This window comes from Labrus mixtus, chromosome 11, assembly GCF_963584025.1.
Source record: "Labrus mixtus chromosome 11, fLabMix1.1, whole genome shotgun sequence".
In the NCBI taxonomy this organism is placed as follows: Eukaryota; Metazoa; Chordata; class Actinopteri; order Labriformes; family Labridae; genus Labrus; species Labrus mixtus.
The window spans coordinates 29,469,493-29,488,496 of record NC_083622.1 but is presented as its reverse complement, the minus strand read 5'-3'; the positions used below and the strand labels follow the sequence as shown (position 1 = coordinate 29,488,496).

General features: G+C 37.7%; 1 protein-coding gene across 4 annotated transcripts in view; it reads right to left on the bottom strand.

Moving 5' to 3' along the window:
- Positions 1 to 690, bottom strand: part of zfpm2a (zinc finger protein, FOG family member 2a) — a 106,300-nt gene extending 105,610 nt beyond the window's left edge. For 3 of the 4 annotated variants that reach the window (XM_061051233.1, XM_061051235.1, XM_061051236.1), the window contains exon 1: positions 306 to 689. In XM_061051233.1, the coding sequence (XP_060907216.1) occupies positions 306 to 345 (40 nt within the window). In that variant the 5' untranslated portion in view covers positions 346 to 689. Of the gene's footprint in view, positions 1 to 305 lie in introns of all 4 variants that reach the window. The other variant, XM_061051234.1, reaches the window with a different exon arrangement.
- Between the last annotated feature and the right edge of the window lie 18,314 nt (positions 691 to 19,004).

The window sequence follows — 19,004 nt, the reverse complement described above, 5'->3', positions numbered from 1 at the left end:
AAACTCTAATATAGTCACTCACACGAACAACTAATAAGTTCATTTTCTGTAACTTGGCAGCAGTTGGGAAACTTTCCAGTCAGCAGCTCCGTGGGATTTGGATTGTAAATGAAGTCTTCTAAACAACATCAAATATGAGCGGAGGGAGACTGGAGCGTGGACCGTGACAAGCAACACATGAGAGGCGATAGTTGAGTGCTGCTGATCAGCTTCAGTGTGGTCACTATCACTGCAATATTCCGCTTACAATAAGCCCAGAGACGCGCTTTAGCAGCTAGATAACATTTGGAGGGAAGAAAACTTACGTTTGATCTGCCTGGGGTTGCTCTGCTTCCTTCGGGACATGCCTGTTGTGCGTCTGGTCAGTGAATCCAGGTGTAGTACTGACAGATCGATAGGTTCTGGATCATCCAAGCAGCCGGTTTGGGTTTTTGTCTGATGGAAATTGAGAAAGAAAAAGAAGGGGGGCTCTACTACTTTTTTACGCACAAGTCTATCGTTCCGTCTGTCTTTCCTTTATCTTTCTCGTCTCTCTGGCTCCGGTTTTGGCTTTCTCTCTTTCCCTCTCTCTCTCTCTCTCTCTCTCTCTCACACTCATGCACACCCTCTCTCGCTCTCTCTCTCTCTCACTCTTTCTCAGCACCGTTCTCCGTGATGAGGCTGCGCTTCGCCGCGATCCGCACGGACTGACTAGGGAGGTGAAAGCGTTTCGCGCTTTTGTTTGAAGATAAGGTTTGTTCCTCTCCGGGTACCGTAGCCCCAGCTTCGTGAACTTCACTTGATCCACAGTTACTTTAACTTCCAGTAATTAATTAGCGTCATGTTTAGTAAGTGTGTGTTTTGAAGTAGGTCTCCTATAAACGGGCAGGGTAACAAAGTGAGCTCCAGCCGGTGATCATGATGTTTAACAGCCACAATAAACACTCAATATTTCATTACAATTAATTTCATTTTTGGTTAATCCCCCCCCCCCCCCCCCCCCCCCCCCACACACGGTTTTCTTTACATTATTTCTTAAAGGACCATATCCCCCTCATTTTGTTGATGCTCTTACGTCTTTAACTTTTCCAAATAAACAGAGAGAACTGTCCGATTATGTGCAGGGATAATTACATACTTTATGCGGCCTTACTCATAATACCAACACATTTAACAGGGACACATGCAATAAACATTGCTTCATATGTAACCTAGGCCTATATAAAATGAAACTATATGGTTAAATACATCAGGACCGTCTGAGGTGGAGCCTATACAAATATTCATACTGAAAGTTGTTACTGTTTGAAAAGCCTTGACTGTAAATTACTTCACCACTTTGCCAAAAGCTGAGGGAAGTAATCTACTGTTTATGTACAAAATGTTTACATAGTGCTTAAAATCCTTTGGCAAATCCTCTCTTATTCAGCCCTATACCTAAAATAGTTTCCACATTTTTTAACTGTAAAATATATTTATTGTATCTTTTTAGTTTGAACCAGTTTCATGCTTTTTCATGCTTACTTATCTATCAATATCTAAAAAAAACTGTCAATCAAAATTTTCTGCCTGTGAGTAATCTGGATGCATGAACGAGAAAATATTTAAAATATTAAAAGGAGAGGGAGAGAGACAGGAAAGAGTGTTGAAATCATTCAGATTTTGACTGCCATGTTCTGAATAGTTGCCCAAACTGGAAATCACTCCCTTCAATTAGCCAGTTGGACTGCCAAGGAAGACAAGCAAGTGGCCTGTGAAATTATCTTGTAACCCAATTCCACAACTTTGGAATGGAGTCTGAAACTACAGAATAATTTATGTGGCAGATGGGTCAGCGGTCGTTCACCTTGAGGAGAGCATCATCCTCCAAGGCTCCTTGGTTTGTCCCTTGCCTCCTACCCCCCTGAAGCCAAAGGTTTGTTTTGTATGTATCTGTATCTGTGTGTGTGTGTGTGTGTGTGTGTGTGTGTGTGTGTGTGTGTGTGTGTGTGTGTGTGTGTGTGTGTGTGTGTGTGTATGATCTCATGGGACAGTGGTAGTTAATTGTATTACAATATCTCATATATATCTATAGTTGCAATAGACAAGCAAGTAGGGAGAAACAGATGAGGACTAAAGTAAAGAAGCTTTTTGTGATTTCCTGTCATCCAAAACACACAAAAACTTAAATGAAGGAGAACACCTAAGGTTAAAAAAGCAATATCTCTCAATGTGCCATTCTTAACACTGAGGCATTTGGTTAAGGGAAGCCAGTACCAAATCAATAATAATTGTAACAGGAGCAACAACATATTGAGAGTAGGGAGTCAAATTGCCAGCTGAAGATTAATTTAACGCCACTCCTAAATCCTCAGAGTCTTCAGCGTGGTTCTTCTCTGCTGTTCCTGAGCCCCAGTGGCTTGTTTGAAGCTGACTTTGATTGACAGGTACAAATCTGCGAGTGGAAGAGAAAGCTTTTTTTCACTGCTCGGACCAGATGGTTGTGATAATTAACATGATACTGTTTCCATCGCTGGGGAAATCACTGACACAAGGTTGGTCATATTAATAGGTTAAGGTATACAGTATGCTGTGGAGATGTTGCACAGTGCACTCACATGATCTAATTACAGGGGGAAAGGTTGATTTTATGTGCTAAATCATTTGATTACAACTGCCAAGTCACATTTGGGAAATGCCATTCAGTGTTGGGGCAGTGGAGGTGGGCTGTCTTTTGGATTCAATACGTATGTTCATTCTTAAAGAATATGTTTCAATACAAACAATGATTGTAAACTGCTGTGCCAAACAGTCTTATGACTGAAGAAATATTTTGATAAGGTGACTTCCTGATATGCATTATTATAAAAACATATCCCATATGTTCTCTCTGGGGATCAAGTAAGAATGATCTTATCTGAAAGATTGGTGTCACCATTTCGAGCTCAGTCACAAGCAATAACATATTATAATGTATTGTATATTATCATCAGGGTGGAAGGAGATTTTTTTTCCATCAGTTCACCAGAATTATGATTTGAAAGAAGAAATGTCTTTTTTTGTACACTAACTTGGTGGACTGCACTTAAACTGTTCTAACATTATAGAGTTAGGAACTGAACATACAGTACATTTTAAAGTTTGGTAACATATACATCAATTATTTAGTATTCTTCAAGAATTATTGATTGTTATTTGGCCCTTTCCTATGAATTTTTAAAAAAATAACCTAATTCCCTTTTTGTGACAAACTATTAGAATACCAAATTTGACAAACCTATTGCCTTCAATGAAGGAATAAAGTAACTGAGATGTACCATAAAACAAAAGCAATTTTCAGAGAGCCATTGTATTCCATAGTTTGAATAGAAAATACCAAAATGATGAAACAAGTGATTGAGGAGTTCCTCTACTGAATTGTTTAGTTACTCTTTCTTTTTATTATATATATGATCCATTATATTTCACTCTGTGTCATTTGTTCTGGCAAGAGATTGTTTGTCACTTTGTGTGACGTTTGTTGAGACATTTAAAATAATCGTAGCTCTGTTTATGTTATATTCACTTTTTGGAGTTAAAACATCAAACCACTAAAAGATCAACATGTGTTATTTTAAGTGACTGTGATGGGGAAAGATAAATGTTTATTGACTATATGTTAAATCAGAACTTAATTCAATATAACTCCTGTTTTTCATTATTGTTCAGCTTATTGACTTTGGGTTTGCAGCATAACAAATCTAGATCCTTAAATCTAACAATTGAATGACTCCACAAGGTGCTCCCAGTTTGTTTTATATGAAAATTTTTAATCCCAGTATTGCATTTTATGCCACCCTAAATTGAAGAAAAGCAATAGTTGCAGTCTTACACTCTTACACTGTTTAGAGAGAGCTGCTGTGCTGACTGGGTAATATCAGAGAGGGTCTGGCATGACAAAATACTTGGTTGATTTCTTTAAGGGATCACACATGTCCAGTGGCGCTGGGAGTGACAGCCATCGGTTAGACATGGGCGCCATCTTGAAGGAGTAGCCTCAGCAGCTCAACCTGGACATCAGCTTTATGAGTTTCTGTGGTGTGGTGTCAGCCTCTGGCTCTTGGGGATTGGTTTGTCTCCAGAGGATGCTACGATCTGTGTGTGTGTGTGTGTGTGTGTGTGTGTGTGTGTGTGTGTGTGTGTGTGTGCAGGGAGGAGACAGATTTGTGGTGCAGGGCAGGCAATGTGGCACTATCTGTTTACATTTTCAGTGTGTATACATATGTGATATAAGAGAAAAGGGAGGAGAGGGCACACCAGTCACTGAAATATAAACTTGTTTAGCACTAACTTAAAGATGAGGAGTTTTTATAGTTCTTTTGCACAACATCCCATAATTCTTTGTGATTTTCTACCAATGTGTGTGTCCTTGAAGGCCTTGAATGTACTGCATATTAATGCTGACATTGACCGTTCAAAGAATCTTGCTTTACTCATAGCAAATGAAAGCAGCTTTCCAAATGACATAATACAATAATATGGTTTAATAGTTTGAACAGCTTTAATGTTGAGTTGTTGTTGTCTATTCTCTGTAAGATGCAGTCAGTGGTACTGGTTGAGGCTGAATGCTCTAGCTCTCCAGCCCCACCATCCATCCAGCCAGCCGCTCCAGCAGCAGTGAGCAAACAGATGTCTGAGAGAGTGCCCACTGCGCTGGTCGAGCTGCCAAAATCACCCGCGGCCTTGGAGGCCTCAGCACTGACTCTTTCCAGGGAGACTTCATTCTCCGCACTACCATCCAGTACCCTTCCCTCCACACCTCCTTCCTATCCCTCGTTTACCAGGGAGATATAATACATCTCACATCAATCTTAGGAACAAAGCATGCATTCCCCCCCCCCCCCCCCCCCCCCCCCCCCAAAAAAAAAGAATTGCATCATCAAAACCTGCACCAAAAATATTATTTTTAATATCAAAATGTCACACATCTCCAAAGCATCCGAAGATTACACCACAACATTAAAGTGTAGGGAAGAAAGGGAAATACTAAAAGAGGGCGGGATGAACAAACTCTGTTCCTTCCAATGGGAGTGTGTACATCTGTAAATACATGCTTTCTTCAGAGGCAGGGGCAAGAAAGGAGAGAAACATGAGGCAGAATATTCTTACTGCTAATCTCCGTGTCTTTTTATGTGGTCAAAAGCCGAGATTGGGACACCATCGGGAAAACCCAGTGAGTCTTTAATGGATTAAATAAAAAGTATCTGTACTTGTTTCAAGGGTTCTATTTCTTCAAAAAAGAGAGTTGCATTATTATGTCAGGTGAGGAAATGCAGCCTATTAAATGAATTAATTCATTTTGAAGGAAGCTTGATAAATCCATGCAGAAATATTTTACATTTCTACTGTAAATTTGTTATTGAAATTGCATCAACAAATATATCAGTTACAAATGAAAAATGACATGAAAGAAAATAAGATATTTTTAATATGTGTTTTTTTTTTTTACTGTAATGTTCTTTTTAATCTTTTTTTTAAATGATTTTTCTCTTCTGAGCCAGCATCTTCACAATATTTACCTCATATATTCATTTAGCATATAAGAAACCTCTTTGTTAATTCTATCACTCAATGTGTGTATGTTTCTTTAAACACTGTTTTGGCTGGAAAAGCACCACGATAGAAGCGAAAGTACTGGATAGATATAATATTAAATAATCTTCTAAAAGTCAAAATCCATGAAAAAAATGAGTAAAAACATGTATAGTTGACATACTGCATTGATATATTGTGTCTTGCTTTATTTTTCAGACTTACTTTCAGACTTAAGCTATACTTAAGAAATCAAAAAAATGAAACAATATTTTGTTTGTCAAGGAATTTCATTGAAAAGTACTTTAATGAATGGAAATATTTTAACTACAAAGAAAGTGGAACTTATTTTTGCTCTGTCAAAATCATTATTTTGACCTGAAAAATACTTGGAACAGTACCAGTTCTCTGCAGCTAAAGGTTTCAACCTGGTGTAGACATTTTCAGCTGAATCCAAATCATACATTACATAGGGAAATGGTTTTTTTTTTTTTTTTTTACAGTGTTTTAGCTATTAACTTATTCATTTTCAAAATCTATGAAACATTTCTTCAATTCTTGCACACTTCAAAGAAAAGCAACTCTTTTATTTTTAGTGCCGTTCTGTCTGCAAATCCCCTTACATCAGTCAGTATGCACATTTTATACGACATTAAAGCTTCACCGTAACAGGGTCTGATCATGTCCATGTTACAAAATGTCACTGTTTGGATGGTTTGCACTGTCTAAATAGCATATTTGATACTTGGAACATGAACATCCTAAGTGTTTTGTCATCCTGTGATTTATTATTAGTCATTTTATTAGGTCAAGTCATTTATATTTGATATGTGTAGCTGATCCTTTCCATATATTCTGATATGTGCATGGGTAACTGAGGACCCACATCTGAACACAGCGTTATAATGCAGTCTGTTGATGTATTTTATAAGTGTGGCTGCTGGTTTATTACATATGCAGAGGCGTCAGTGCACAGCAAAATGGAAAAAGGCATCAATATATTCACAGAAAGGCAGGCCGTAGACAGCTCAGAAAATAAATCTACATCTGCCAGGCTTCATGCAAACAGCAAAGCCATCCTTAATGGTGAAACCATCGATGAAAACAGATAAAAATATTAAATATTCAGACATTCCTTTCACCCAGTATCAAAAGCGTCCAGATGTGGAAAGCTGAAGTTGTTATCATGAAGCCAACGACAGGCATTGAAAGAAATTCCTCTGAATTTTCAACCATATAAAAGTATTTTATGGCATGCAAATAAATGGTAATTTTTGACTATGGAGAAAAAACATGCCAATAAACCCTATCATTTGGGACTAAAACTCCACAAACAGGAGATACTTTCAATTTGCCTTGCCTGTCTCCCCGCGTTAGATGCTTGCGATTGCCGCGAAATTAATCCATTTACCAATCTGTGGCTTAAATTTGAGGATTTCTAGTTTTTTAGAATATCAATAAGAGTTCCAATTGAAGAAAGGATTCTTTTGCAATTCAGGCATGTGCAGGCGATAACGGCAGAGTTGGCATGAAGAGAGGCAAAGATGGATTAATTATGCAGAGAACATGGAAATTCTGCTTATCATCGCTTAGCAAAGGAGCCCAGCTCACATAATCAGAAAACGAGGATGAAAAAAAATAACAATGCAATGGCACCTTCCAGCCCATCATCTTACAAGTTAGATTTTTTCCTGTAATTAAAAAGTAACATACAATTATATTCATATCTCATATGCAGACTATGAGTGGGTGTATATTAAATAATTGCATTGGGATATAAGGGTTAAAGTAAAAAAGAGACAGAGAGGGGAAAAGAAGTAAAAAAAAAAAAAAAAAAATGTCTCACAGGGATTCAGCTCCCCTGGGTTGGATTGAACTACTTAGAAACTGAAAACTTAAATTATCTTTGGAAAGCAAACAAAGACAAAGGCTAAAGAGAGAAGACTTAAGCAACTGTATGTTTACTAACTTGTGTTTTTGAAACATGCTTTTGGTGTATATTTGCAAACAAGAATAATAATGTCTAAAGGCAGTTCTGGCAAATCCCCTCTGAGAATGTATGATATGGAAAGATATATGCTGCATTTTGTTTCTAATTTCACATCCTCTTCGATTTCACCATCACAGTTATGCATGCTGTATAAAGCCTGCCTGTTGTGTAAGCAGCAGCTAATATGTGCTGGGCTTATGTATGTACTCCTCTTATTGACTAAAGAGAGGCATATTAACTGTACAGTAGTTACAAACAGGTGAAAGGTTTAAAGCCTCTTTTTTGGAGACGCCTCTTGTAAATGAAAAAAAAGGATTCTGAACTAATGTTAAAGGTTTTTGCTGTGGCTGGCTTGGTGATACATGAATCCATTATGTAAGTTAAATTTAAAAGCTACTGTATTTTCTTTTTGCTAAAATCAACTATTAGTTGACTAGAAAGATGATTGGATTTGTCTTGACATGCTCATGGCACCTCAAACATAATATTGTATTTCCCAGCACTTTGGATGGCATCAAAGCACCAAAAAATTTATAAGTAATCAAATTAAAATAAAGCTCAAATAACAGATTCAGTAGTGATGCCTCTTTTTATGAAATTTGTCAAGGAGGTAAAGATATCAGAGGTCATTTTGAGTGTTTCTCTATGCCTTATGTGTAAGTGAATAAATAGTCTAAATGTAGCCCATGTCTGCAATCTGGCATGTTTACATGTTTATGTTCATTAATGTGCACTGTCCCTATTTTAAATTAAAAAGCAAATAAATGAATATATACTAAGTTTATAAAGTCATTCATATTCTGTCACATACTTATCTTAAATCATGGACCCTCATTTTACCCTGTCCTGACTTTGTCATCTGACCACAAGAAGCAAATCCCTCCAAACTTTTTGAATCAGCCTTTCTATCCATGATAGCTTTCCAGTTCACTTGCAGATTGCGGCAGCCTTTCAGACGGCACACCTGTTGCTTGAGCCTTGATTTCGCTTTTTGATCAGAGAGGTTTTTGACAAAAGAGGGAAAGAAGAGGCTGAAGAAGAGGGAGAGGCAAGAGAAAAGATCCTTATCGAATGCTCTCCACCGGACAATGAATTTTCCCCACCATTCAAATGTATCTGCAGAATGCTTGAGTGATTCATTACAGCAGATTCTGAAGTGTGACAATGGACCTCAGAAATGAGAGATGGTATCTTTTTGCTGATTTCATTTCCCTGATCCTCCTTATCCCCCTGGCCTGTGTACCTCTATTAATTAGAAAGTAGGGATTTCCACTCATCAACTGATGGGTTTCATGCTCTGCTCTGTCACAAATCTCCTGTCCATACTATCTCTTCCTTCAACCCATGGCTGCTGCGGAACGTACTCTGCTTCAGCTTCAAGTCCAGGCGGCTTTGGCAATTCATAAATATTTATATACCGATTAAGAAAGAATAATATAGTTATAAGACAGTGGTTGGTTACCCTTGAACAGTGCTGTGGATGACTTGCTAAGAAGGGGGAAAGGTGATCATCCTTTCTGGTACTTTTTTGCTGATGTTCTGTAAGTAAAGCATTCTTCCTCACTGTTTTCAGCATGTGAACTATTAGTTTTTAGTTTTTTTTTTGGATAATGAGGAAAATGGTCAGCTAATAAACAACCAAAAGTGCAGCAGTATTGTGAAAGAAAGCAACGTAAATGACATTATTACTTTTGTGTTTTGGTTGACATTTACTTTAGATATTAAGCAGGCTGCTAAATGTATGTATATGATGATCTTTCATTTCCTTTAGATCTTCTTATGCATAATTATGAAGTAAGTATGATTACATCGTATCAATGGATAAAATATTTTAAATTTAGCAGTATTGAATATAATGACTTTATTTGTCTTTAGTCGTTTCTAAGTCAAACAAAGACAAATAATTGTACATTCTATGGAATTTATGTTCTGTTCATAGTTTAGTTCATTGTATGAAATCATAACCCGATTTAGAACTCTTATGAGCAACTCAGACAGATTTCACTATAGAGCATTTAAAGCATTTTTAATATAGAAAAGTGACTATAACCCATATTTACTTTACTGCTGTTGGAGAGTTAATTGTGGTTTTAAAAAAAATGTGACATATCTCAGTGCAAAGGTTACAAATAAAAGTTACAACAAGAATATATTTAATATATGTCTGTAAAAAGATAAATGACACATTGTGTAGGTAGCAAAGAATATCTTTCTTAGTTTTTTGGGGGATAGTCTAACTAGTCTAACTCTTGAAAGCGCCATTAATTATTAATGATACAGAGCATAGCTGAAATGGCCAATTTCCCTGTTGTCTCTATGACTAGAGGGGTGCTTGAGGGCGAAGACCTGCAATTAGCTAGTATATGTGGGTGGCTATTCTAGACAGCATCAACTCTTGTTAGTAGCATGACTGCAGAGGAAAGGAGACTGAACCCCAAGACTAATTATCCTTTCCTTCTCCCTTAAATATGAAGACATTAAAGTTGATTAGTCTTTCTAATTAGGTTATGCTTTTTGATACCACTTGTGTTTTTTGCTTCTGGCTTTTATGTATGATAATCTCTTTTTTGCATACTTGCCTACAAAGTTATTCTATTGTAGTTGTACACACTGTCATCATGAAAGTGTAGACAGGAGGACATTTTGGTTAAGTCTGTATTTCCTTGTCCATGTGTGAAAAAATATTTGGTGTGTTTTCCTTTTTTTTTTCTTCAAAATAATCAAATATTTCAGGATGTTAAGTTGGTTTATACTTCTTTGAAACCAAAGAACAGTTAGTCCAATTGTATTGGATCTACAAATAAATAAAACCATAAGAACCACTTAACCTAAGATGCTCTTTCGAATAACACCATCTAATATACAAATCCTCTACCCCATTGCAACGGCACACAAGGGCATGACAGGGCAGAAAAAGGGGAGTCCTCATATGTAAGATTAAGTTTGGCAACACTACTCCTCTCTACTGGATATCAGATCAGTAAATTATATTGAGATCCTCTCAGAGATGACAGATGAAATCTGTCTCTCTTGGCTTGACGTGAAGCTGCAGGTGATACATGATATGTGATAAGACAGTGATGTCACGGCTGCAGGTGGCTCCCACTCCTACTCCCACCCCCCCCCATCCTCTCTTCTTGTGTGGAAAATGGCAGCACTGCGAGCAGCTGACAGAGAACTTTTATCTCCCCATCTGTGTGGTCTCTGGCCCGATGATCTTGGACTCCAGCCATCTCAACCTTTATGCTATTTAAGGAAAAAAATAGAGGATGGGGGGGGGGGCTAGCAGGATAGAGAAAAGGCGGTAAAAGGGGGAGGGCAAAGAAGGCTGCTAAATCCTGCTTTTAGGTTTCAGGGCAAACAGCTGTTGGATGATTTCCTTCTTAGATTGACACATTCAGAAATGTTGTCATGCCCTTTAGGGTCTCGTACTGATGCACACGATGCAGAAACACAAAAGGCCTGGTCCATCTGACATATAACGGCCAAACACGATGCAGGACACAAAGATTCAAGTCAAAGAGAAAAAGAACGTAAACCGGTGCGTGTGTGTTTTCTCAAATAAGTTGATAAGATAATAAAGATCACCATAACACATACACAAACCCAATGAAGGGGCCTGGAATTGTCCAAAAAATAACAACTACTTATTCCATTTGGAAAAAAGTTTCTAATTCCTGCGTTAATTCCAATGTGTCCTAACCCAGGGCAAGTGTCCCTGGGTGTTGAGATGACACCACAGATGTTCAAAGTTTATTTATTAACACAAATCTTCATTTAAAAAAATCTTGCAGCCACTTGAAGCCCAAATCCAAAGTTTCTGTAAACTCTTGAGATATTTGGTATGATTTGGACAAAGCGAGGATTTTATACTAAAATTACAACATTTAATGCACAAACCAATACCAGGAAAATGTATTGTTCTTTTAATTTCTATTCTTCTGTCTATTGAATTTCTTTTTAAAAATTATATTGACAACTCTTTTTTTAGTTTATTTTCAGTTGCTGAAGTTCTGGTAACCACAAACACTTCTGACTACTGAGACAAGGACCAGGCTCTATTTAGAGTTACAAGCAAATATTCTTCCCCCTTATGCAATAAAATACGATATGAAGCACAAAAGGAGCAATCAAAATGATGATGTGTTGAAGGAAAAGTGAACTCAAGTTAAGTTTATAAATGGAACAGAAGGGAGGGTATTTTCTTGCCAAGCCTTCCCGAACAAACAGGTACGCCTGTAGTTTTTGATAGGGACATCTCCACGTTGCAGACACTGAGTGGGGCTTGAAGGACTTATCATTTTGAAATGAGGAAAAGTAAATATATGTTGCTTGTCAATAATTAGGAATGCTTTGCCTTTTGTTTCTATGCAGCAACTATGTATGTTGTTGTCAGTGTGCCATTTCGGACTCAGCTGCACTTCAGAGATACAGAGGCTGGCCATGTTGTCTCGCTGTATTGTGATATTACAGCTTGGCACAGTTCTTTCATGTTAAAGGATAAACACTGGCTAACAGTATATCACCTCTCTGGTTGTGTGTGTTTATACATAGAATAGCTTTTTATATCAACATCAAATATTGTTTTGAGGTTTTTTTTTATTCAGTAATGCCAGAATTCAATTAATTTCTACGATTGTCTAAGCAAAGTGAGACAGGAGGGCAGTGCTAAGGCACAACATTCAGCTAAATGGCTTTGAACTACAGATAGTTTCCATTAATTAAAACTGGATTGCAAGTTATTTAATCAATTTCAGAGCCCCAAACAGTGACAATCAACTGCCTGCAGTCAGTGTGTGTGCATGTGCCTACATGAAGGTGTGTGCATGTGTGAGAGTGTGGCCAAAAAAGAGACAAAAACCAAAGCATTTGTCTGTTTGCAATGCTACCAGTGGTTCTTCGTATAGGGTCTCACTAATTAACCTCCACGTTGATAATGTGCTTAATTACTTTATATTGTGATTTAGTTTCTTCCTAGAGGTTATTCTCTCCTTTCAGATTGCAGAAATAATCTTACATGCCTCAAAGGTGTTGAGCGGAGAATGTGATGGCCCAGTGAAACGCTAGTGCAAGCAGGCATCTGTGGATAGACTTTGTGATTACCACCGTACTGACATCAATGGAAACCATTTGACACCTGGCCCAGAGAGAGGGCAGCATCAGGCTGCAAGAGCTTTGATTAAATGAAGAAAAAAAAGACAAGCATAGTGGAGGGGAAAAAACTTGATGTAATTTTGTCTGATCACCACACTGGCCCTGTGTCCTATCAGGCAGAGGACCTCTCATCACCTTTAAATTTCTCTGGGCTCATGAAAAGACCAGACACAGGTTTGATAAAAAAAAAGAAAAAAAGAAAAGAAAACTATGGCAACACAAAATGGGGTGGAATGAGACTCTGATCCTCTGCCTTTTGAAATCTCGTGAAGTCTTAATGCAACAATTTGCTTGTTGTACAATTTAAAGTCCTTTGAAATCGTATTCATGCAGGCTTGCAGACAAGTATACAATACAGTGAAGGAGAACATTCTGAACCTTTTATTGAAATATAGAAAAAATGCTTGAGAGGCTGTTTCAGTATTGTTGCATAAAAAAGTTAACGTTTCCTTTAAACAAAGTAGAAATGAAGCATGAAGCAAAGGAAACTTGCATCAGTTTTTTATAATGACAGTTTCCTGGCACTAAAGGTAAGGAACATATTAGTTCAGTCCAGCTTGTGAAACAGTATTTTATTTGTGTAACAATACAAATTACCACATTGATAAAATTGATGAAAATGCCAAAAACACCTTTACTTGGTAATGACACGGGATTGTTCATAGATAGCAAAACACCTGAATCTTCTTCTACTTACACAAGCACAACACACATGCACACACTCACCCCCTCCCTGCACGTTTGTTTTGTTTTGGGCATTGAGGATAACACCTGCCTCTTCCTGGTTAATGGTCTTTTTTAATTCATGGCTCAAACCCATTTAAAGGCGAACCCTTTCACAATTTACTTAATTTCTGATGTTATTCCCACCCTATAATTACTGTCCTCTCCCTCATATTTATCAGTAAATGTACCTGCAATGAAAATATAAGACCTTGACACCACTTTTGCAGAATCAAAATAGTATTTAATTTGATGTCTTTGGCTGTCCAACAACATTGTTCGAGGGACATAATTAGGACAAATTTATCTTTTTTTATTTAGGGGGTATTGCCAAGACATGTGGGACCTTTATGATAAGAAGGGGGAAGAAAACGTTTGAACACTGCTGCCCAGTATCTCATGGTTATTGTGAATGGCTTTCAGTAAAATTAATGGTGTGGGGGAGATTGCAGCGTGGCTGTGGTAAAACAGGATGCAGATGTGGTTACAGGGCATCCAGGTACGGAAGCAGTCATTTCCTTAACACAGCATGGACAAACATGCTTATACACGCACACACATGCATGGTATAATTGTAAGTAAAGACAAAAAGGGAATTTGGAATATATCCATCATGAGTTCCTTTTACTCCCAAAATTTTCTCTCTTTTGTTACGTATGCCCTTTGACCCACAAAGAATATAGAAGATAGTGCTTAATGAAAAAATGTGTGTTTATACTGAGTTGATACAACTCATAGCCTCATTCTATTGTAATAAAATGGGTACACTTCACTACTTCTACCACTTCCTTGGACTGTACTGATCTACAGTATATACACACAGAGGGGAATGTGTGAGACAACTGCTCCCAGCAGAGTGAAAAATTACTCTTGCTTCTGTTTACAGCCAGATTTTCTGTACAGAACTTGCTATATGTTACGTTGTCAAGACTGATTTTTTTTCAGTGGCAAAGGAAAATTAATTGCAAAGAGGGACGAGAATTTGTTTTCATATTGGCTTGGTAGAACTGAGTGCCAGGATGGAGGAGGACAGCTGTGGGGGAAGGCTGGCCGACCCGCTGCCTTCTGCCTCTCCCATGCCTAGCTGCACAGAGTCTGTGACAAAACAAGCCTCCAGGAATACTGGGCAAACACTGAGAGCCTCTCTCTGGGATCCGCACTATTTCCTCAGAGTACCACCGCCAAAAAGCTTCACACTTCCAATATCATGCTTACTTCTTCTTCTAAATTGAATTGTTGCTTCCATATCTCATGCTATCAAAGATACGGAAGAGTTATGTTCATAAAATGCCTGTTCAGTCAGTAGCTTGCAAATAGGAACAGGGCATCGCCATGTGAGGTGGTGAAATTTCAAACAAACATGTTCTTTTTATACGCTTTAACAAGTAGCAACAAAAAAAAAAGGTCAAGCATGTTGTAAGTGATTCCACCTCTTCTCAATCTGCGTGTGCTCTCACTGTATGAAACTGTTGAAGCTCAGCCAAGAGAGATGAGCGAGATAGTGGAGGCTGAGGTAGGAACCATTTTCACACTGCCACAATTACAGGAATCGTCATTACATTGCTCACTCTTACTCAAATACAGATAGAAGCCCCAAAAAATTATGCGCAGGCTAGGAGGAGAAAGTGGCTCACTTCTGTTTGCTAAATTAATCGCTTCCTAAATGGCTCCAGGCCAGGCAAAGTTAACATTTGCAGTTTCAAAGGTTTTCAGCGCTTGCAATGAGCCATGAAATTACTGCATGCCGTCGAAAATGGCAGCTGATGAAAAGCCCAAGGAGCAGGTCCCACAGGCAGAGAGAGCTTGGAAGTGAAATCTTAAACACAAAGTCTCATTTCTGATTCGGATCATGGTAAAATTCAGAACCAAAACTCGAAAATGTACATTTCCATGTCCGAAAGCGGGACAGGTTTTGACAAAACAGATGATGAGCAGCTGTTTGTGGCTCGGCGGGCTCAGAGGAGGTAAGGTGAACATAGAGGTTGGGTTGAAGAGTGTAATGGTGATGTTGAGGTGCTCAGCTGCATCCAAAATGGACTGACCCAAATTAGGTTTGATTAAATCACAGGGGTGATGCTGCATTTGTGTCCACATCATTAAGATCAAATGATTATGGTGGAGCAGTTTGGCTCAGCTGAACCCAACCAAATCAGTCAGATGTCGGAAATAACTCAGATTTGCATATTGACTGAATTAAGCTGTGAGCACATCTCAGAAACATAAAGGAATACATTTAGGATCAAGTGCTGCTTTGTTGTTATTTTATCATTTTGGAATTTGAGTCTAAATAGCGAAACCTCATTAAAAATTCCTCAAAGAAGGGATATTTATTTAATTTACTCTTAAAAGAGTAAATCTAGAATTTTATTGACCTCTTCAAAATATAACATAACTGGGAAGAGATACAAATATTTTGCTTTTTCATCCAATGTAAGTTAAAAAAAGTTTTATTTTATTTTATTCAACATTGATCTGTGAGTTGGGTAAAAGCATACCTTAGAGATGAACATTTCCTGAAAATTCCTACTGTGGCTGGGATCTCTAGCTTCTGCCTTGCCAGGGAAAAAAATCCCCTTCAAATCAATCTGCTATCACAGAGCCTAGCGGACACTTTGGATTGGAGAAACTTTGACCTATTTTTCAATGATGGAGTAACCAACCAATTTAGGGAGCAATTGAATTTCTTATTGAGTATGTGTAACATGAAATTATATCTTCAGTTGGTTGATATCTGGGAGAGTTTGAGGATTATCACTTGATGTCACATGTGTATCTACTTACAGAGTGATAGTCCACCTACTTTTAGGTTATAAATAATTACCTCTGAACATTTCTATTTAAGTCAAATTCAAGCAGTGGCATGGCAGCTGTAATACAAATTAATTTTGAATGATTTAGTTTAAAACAGGGGGACACTCTTTGAGCACCACCTATTACTGCTAATAGAATTTTTAAGTATATTTATCTTGCTGTTCATGTATTAATGACATTTAAATATGTTATGCCTCCAACATAAAACATTAAGTACTCCATTGTTAGGTCAAATTTGGAGTGAAAGAGAAGTGGTGGGTGTTTATAAATGAGAGCTTAATTAATAAAGGAATGCGTTACATTTTAATGGTGAACTGTTAACTCTTGCTGTGGCTTCATTAATATGTGCCCCATGGGGATTTCAGTGCCAGTTTCACCAGCAACCCTCTGGCTGTAGGTCCTGTTGGACTATTTCATGGTGCTGGAGATTGATAGTTGACAAAGCAATTAATCACATGGAGGAATGATCATCTCAACAATGTGTGTAGCAGCAAGGAGTGGCAGTATGCTTTTTAAAGTCATCACAGTGATGAGGTAGTTATGTAGTAAGTCAAGATTTAGTGAATCAAGAAAAATATGTGACATAGACGTTACTTTTTATCTTTCTGAAAAAAAATTTGAGTAGCAATATCTCAATGAAGAAATTATGGCCACTGTAAAAATATTATGGGAATACTAGTGAATAAGTACAAAGACTTAGTCCCTATGAAAACTGTTCACAGAGAGATCAGCACATCTCTGTTAAATGCTTCTTTTTTTCAGGTAAGATCTGTTAAAAAATGAGCAAATCATTGAAAAGTATCTGTGGTTTAGAATTTGAAAATATCTTCTTGTTTTATAGTCAAAATTAATTTAGAAAATATTAAAATTACTCTTATTTAAATTATTTTGTTTTGTATAATAAGACTGATACTGAATGAAAAATATTTTTTACATTACTATTTGTTTTAGTAAATCGTATGAGTCTTTGGATGTTTATCTTGTTTTTAAAAAAAAATATTTTTTTAAATCAGTTTTGTCTTGAAAAAACAATGAATTTCCATTGCTTTGATAAGAGACGCATAATCTCATATTTGAAGTCTTTGATCTTTGTGTGCTTACCTAGTATGTGTACTATCATTGTACATCATCATCTACTGTAGTCAGAGATCCTCAACTTAAAAATGAGGTCATATAAATAAAACAATTCCATGTTGACTGTTTGTAAAAGGCATATACGGTACAGATAAGGAAAGTGGGGTATTGGTGTTTCATCAAGTAGTTGTAAAATCCTAAAAGAATCAGTCAGTTCATCCATAATTTAAAAAAAAGAGGTCTTAGTCTAATGTTAGTATTGAGCCATTGTTTGTATTGTTTTCAGGAATTAATTTAAGCCTCCCCTATGTGTGTAATAAATCAATGTGATCAGCTATAGTAACTGACTTTATTATGTAGATGCTTCCTCAATGTGTTGTCTGGGTGAACCATAGACTCATACAGGTGAACTGACACAATAATAGATGTTTGTATGTTTACTAGTTTGTAGTAGGCACATTTAAACAAAAACATTTCTATAATCCACAAATCGTTCAGTTCAGTGACACTGTGGGGAGAACCTCACAGCATGTGAAAACATGTTAACATGAACACTACAATGCCATGTTGACTGGCCAAAGGGCATACAAATCCCTTCGCCACTTGAAAAGTGTTGTTTAAAGCTCCTCCCTGAACCCGGGTGCTCTGAAGCCGCCATTTTCTCTCCTTTCACTGCTAATTACCATAGCCTCTCCAGAAAGTCCTCTGTTGCTCCATCTGTCCCCCCAGCCACTGACAGAGATGCTCTAATCACCTCGCATAGCTGGACTCACATGGGAAAAGTCTACACAACCACCATACTGTCTCAGATAGAGCCGCTACTGGATGCCAACACCTCACAGGGGGTAAGCTATAAACACTGGCCGCAGCCTTGTATTGGATATGTTCAGTGATGTGCACTGAAATGGATCCACTTCATGTTACAGATCTCCCACACAGTCGACAACACTAATGCCAAATATGGTTTCTATGAAGTATATTTGACATATGCCGAGTGTTTAAAGATAGTCCATCAGTACCTCACATCAAAATGACACTCAAGGGATGAAGCTCTGTTTTTGGAAGGCTGTTGCAGGTTTACATCATACTGTATGTGGACATGAAATATCACAGCAGGAGGCCTTGGAAGGCAAATCGTTTTTTAATGTTTAATAATTTGGAAAAAATAGATCTTAATGAGAGAGAGAGGTAAAGGAAAGATTAGGTTGTAATTGGGGAAAAAAAACGTTATTTCCAAACCCTGCGTGTGTAAAAAGCCATGCCTCAACATATCCATGCATTATTTAATCTTATTCTTCATGCCCTGCAGCTTGATATCTCACCCTCGGTGTATTTGATTCTGTTATTCTCACCCAGGTAGTCGCCTTCTAACTTCACATTTCTTCTTTATTCCTTTCTCAACAACTTTCATGTCTTCCTTTGAGGGGCCCCGCAAGTTTCCTCCAAAACTTTTCTTGAAGCAGAAAAGAGGAACTTTCCGGTTCTGCCAAAAAGCCTTCTCATCTTGGTGGAGGAGCAGCCAAGGGAACTCTCAAATGATGACAGCCATCGTGAAAGGGCAGATAAGCCCGTGTGGCTTTGCCTCTGATTGTATGTTCATCTCATTCTGATCCGGCCGCGATTCTAAGCCCCTGTCTTGCAGTCCTCACTCTCCCAACAGTTGATCTTCTGCATGTCATTGAAATCGTCTTATAGCTGATCCAGGAGACAGGGGGAAAGTGGC